The sequence below is a fragment of the Mandrillus leucophaeus genome, unplaced genomic scaffold, assembly GCF_000951045.1.
Source record: "Mandrillus leucophaeus isolate KB7577 unplaced genomic scaffold, Mleu.le_1.0 Scaffold501, whole genome shotgun sequence".
In the NCBI taxonomy this organism is placed as follows: domain Eukaryota; kingdom Metazoa; phylum Chordata; class Mammalia; order Primates; family Cercopithecidae; genus Mandrillus; species Mandrillus leucophaeus.
Window position 1 is genome coordinate 1,507,301 of NW_012105377.1, and position 1,545 is coordinate 1,508,845.

The window sequence follows — 1,545 nt, forward strand, 5'->3', positions numbered from 1 at the left end:
GTGTGTGAAACAAAAGGTTTCACAGAAAAGGTTTTCTGTTATTTATAGAAGGTGCTAAGGTTAGGAAGGTGAATGTTGTGACAACATTCAAAACCTAAACAGTTGCAAAACCTAAACAGGCTGCTCTCAAACTCCTGGACGCAAGTGATCCTCCAACCTCAGCCTCCCAAAGTGCCAGAACTACAGGCATGAACCACCTCACATGACCTAACCGTACCCTTTTAGGATCTAAAGTATAAACTTCTATCACCATTTCACTTGCTGTGTAAGATTCTGTTGGCCTCAATACAGAAGGGTGATAGTATATATCAAAGATTTGTTTATTCTCAAAACCATATTTAGACCACAGAGGTCAGTGTTTTGGGGTTGCTGCTGCTTTGGTACAGCATCTAGTCATTGCTGCATTTCAGGTGAAGATTGAAAAGGAACTCAGTGGCATCTACCGGCGGTTGTTTGAACCACTCCGTGTGCCTCCAGATTTGTTCAGAAGACTAACTGGACAGTTTTGCATGATCCAAACCTTGAAAAAGGGCCAGACTTATGCTGCAGAGGATAAAACCTCAGTTGATGACCGTCTGAGTATTCTCTTAAAGGGAAAGTAAGTGTTCTGTGGAAATCACAATTCCTAGTTTACCTTTAATTTTTGCATGGCCTCTGGGAAGGAAATGAATGGAAGGAAATGTCGCCAGTGAATGGAGGAAGCAGTCACAGAATTTGTTGTTGGTGGAATTTTATGCTACAACTACACTTTACGACGCTGCAGAGCAACATGTTAAAGCCAGGTTGAATGTACTGCTCTGAATCTTGATGTCAGGATTTTCCATTGCAAGTATTTTAACCATTTTTGACCTTTTATTAAAAATGAATGAGTCAAAATTGAAGTGGATTTAAATTAGACATTGAAATTCAAAAAGCCTATGCATGCTTCAGAGTTAATTTGTCTTGAATATCACAAAAATGCAACTTCTAGGAATATCAGCCTTTCGGGGAGAGAGTCAGTCTCTGTTGTGCTGGCACTGTTATTAATGACACCTCTTTCCCTCTCAGAAGTGTCCCAGCTAGAGTAACAGATTATATGGTCACTTCCATTAGACGGGCAATAGTTACCACTAGATGGCATACATCTGACTCAATATTGGACACTGTTTTTTTCTTTTTCCAACATTATTTTTTGAAATACTTGTGCCTCAAGAAGTGCTTTTAGTTCTGTGCATCATCTGTGGAATTTTAAAAACTGTACTACAAAATAAAATCGCATAAGATTATAGCAGTTTTAAGGATCATGATGGTATTTGTGAAATATTGCTTTTATTAACATTAATTTCTGTTATCAGAATGAAGGTCTCCTATCGAGGACATTTTCTGCATAACATTTACCCCTGTGCCTTTATAGATTCTCCTGAATTTAGATCAACTCAGATGCACAAAGGTGAAAAATTCCAGGTACGTTTTCACATGATTTTTAAGGAGATTGAAGCTAGTTTGCATCTCATTCAGAATCCAGAGGATATTAATAGAAACACAGCTATGAGTTATTGGGGAAAA

The 1,545-nt window shown here is 38.2% G+C and overlaps 1 protein-coding gene across 2 annotated transcripts in view; it reads left to right on the forward strand.

Moving 5' to 3' along the window:
- BVES (blood vessel epicardial substance) overlaps positions 1 to 1,545 on the forward strand; it is a 40,745-nt gene that overhangs the window by 9,903 nt on the left and 29,297 nt on the right. For both annotated transcript variants that reach the window (XM_011996085.1, XM_011996084.1), the window contains exons 4-5: positions 411 to 598; positions 1,335 to 1,443. In XM_011996085.1, the coding sequence (XP_011851475.1) occupies positions 411 to 598; positions 1,335 to 1,443 (297 nt within the window). The remainder of the gene's footprint in view (positions 1 to 410; positions 599 to 1,334; positions 1,444 to 1,545) is intronic.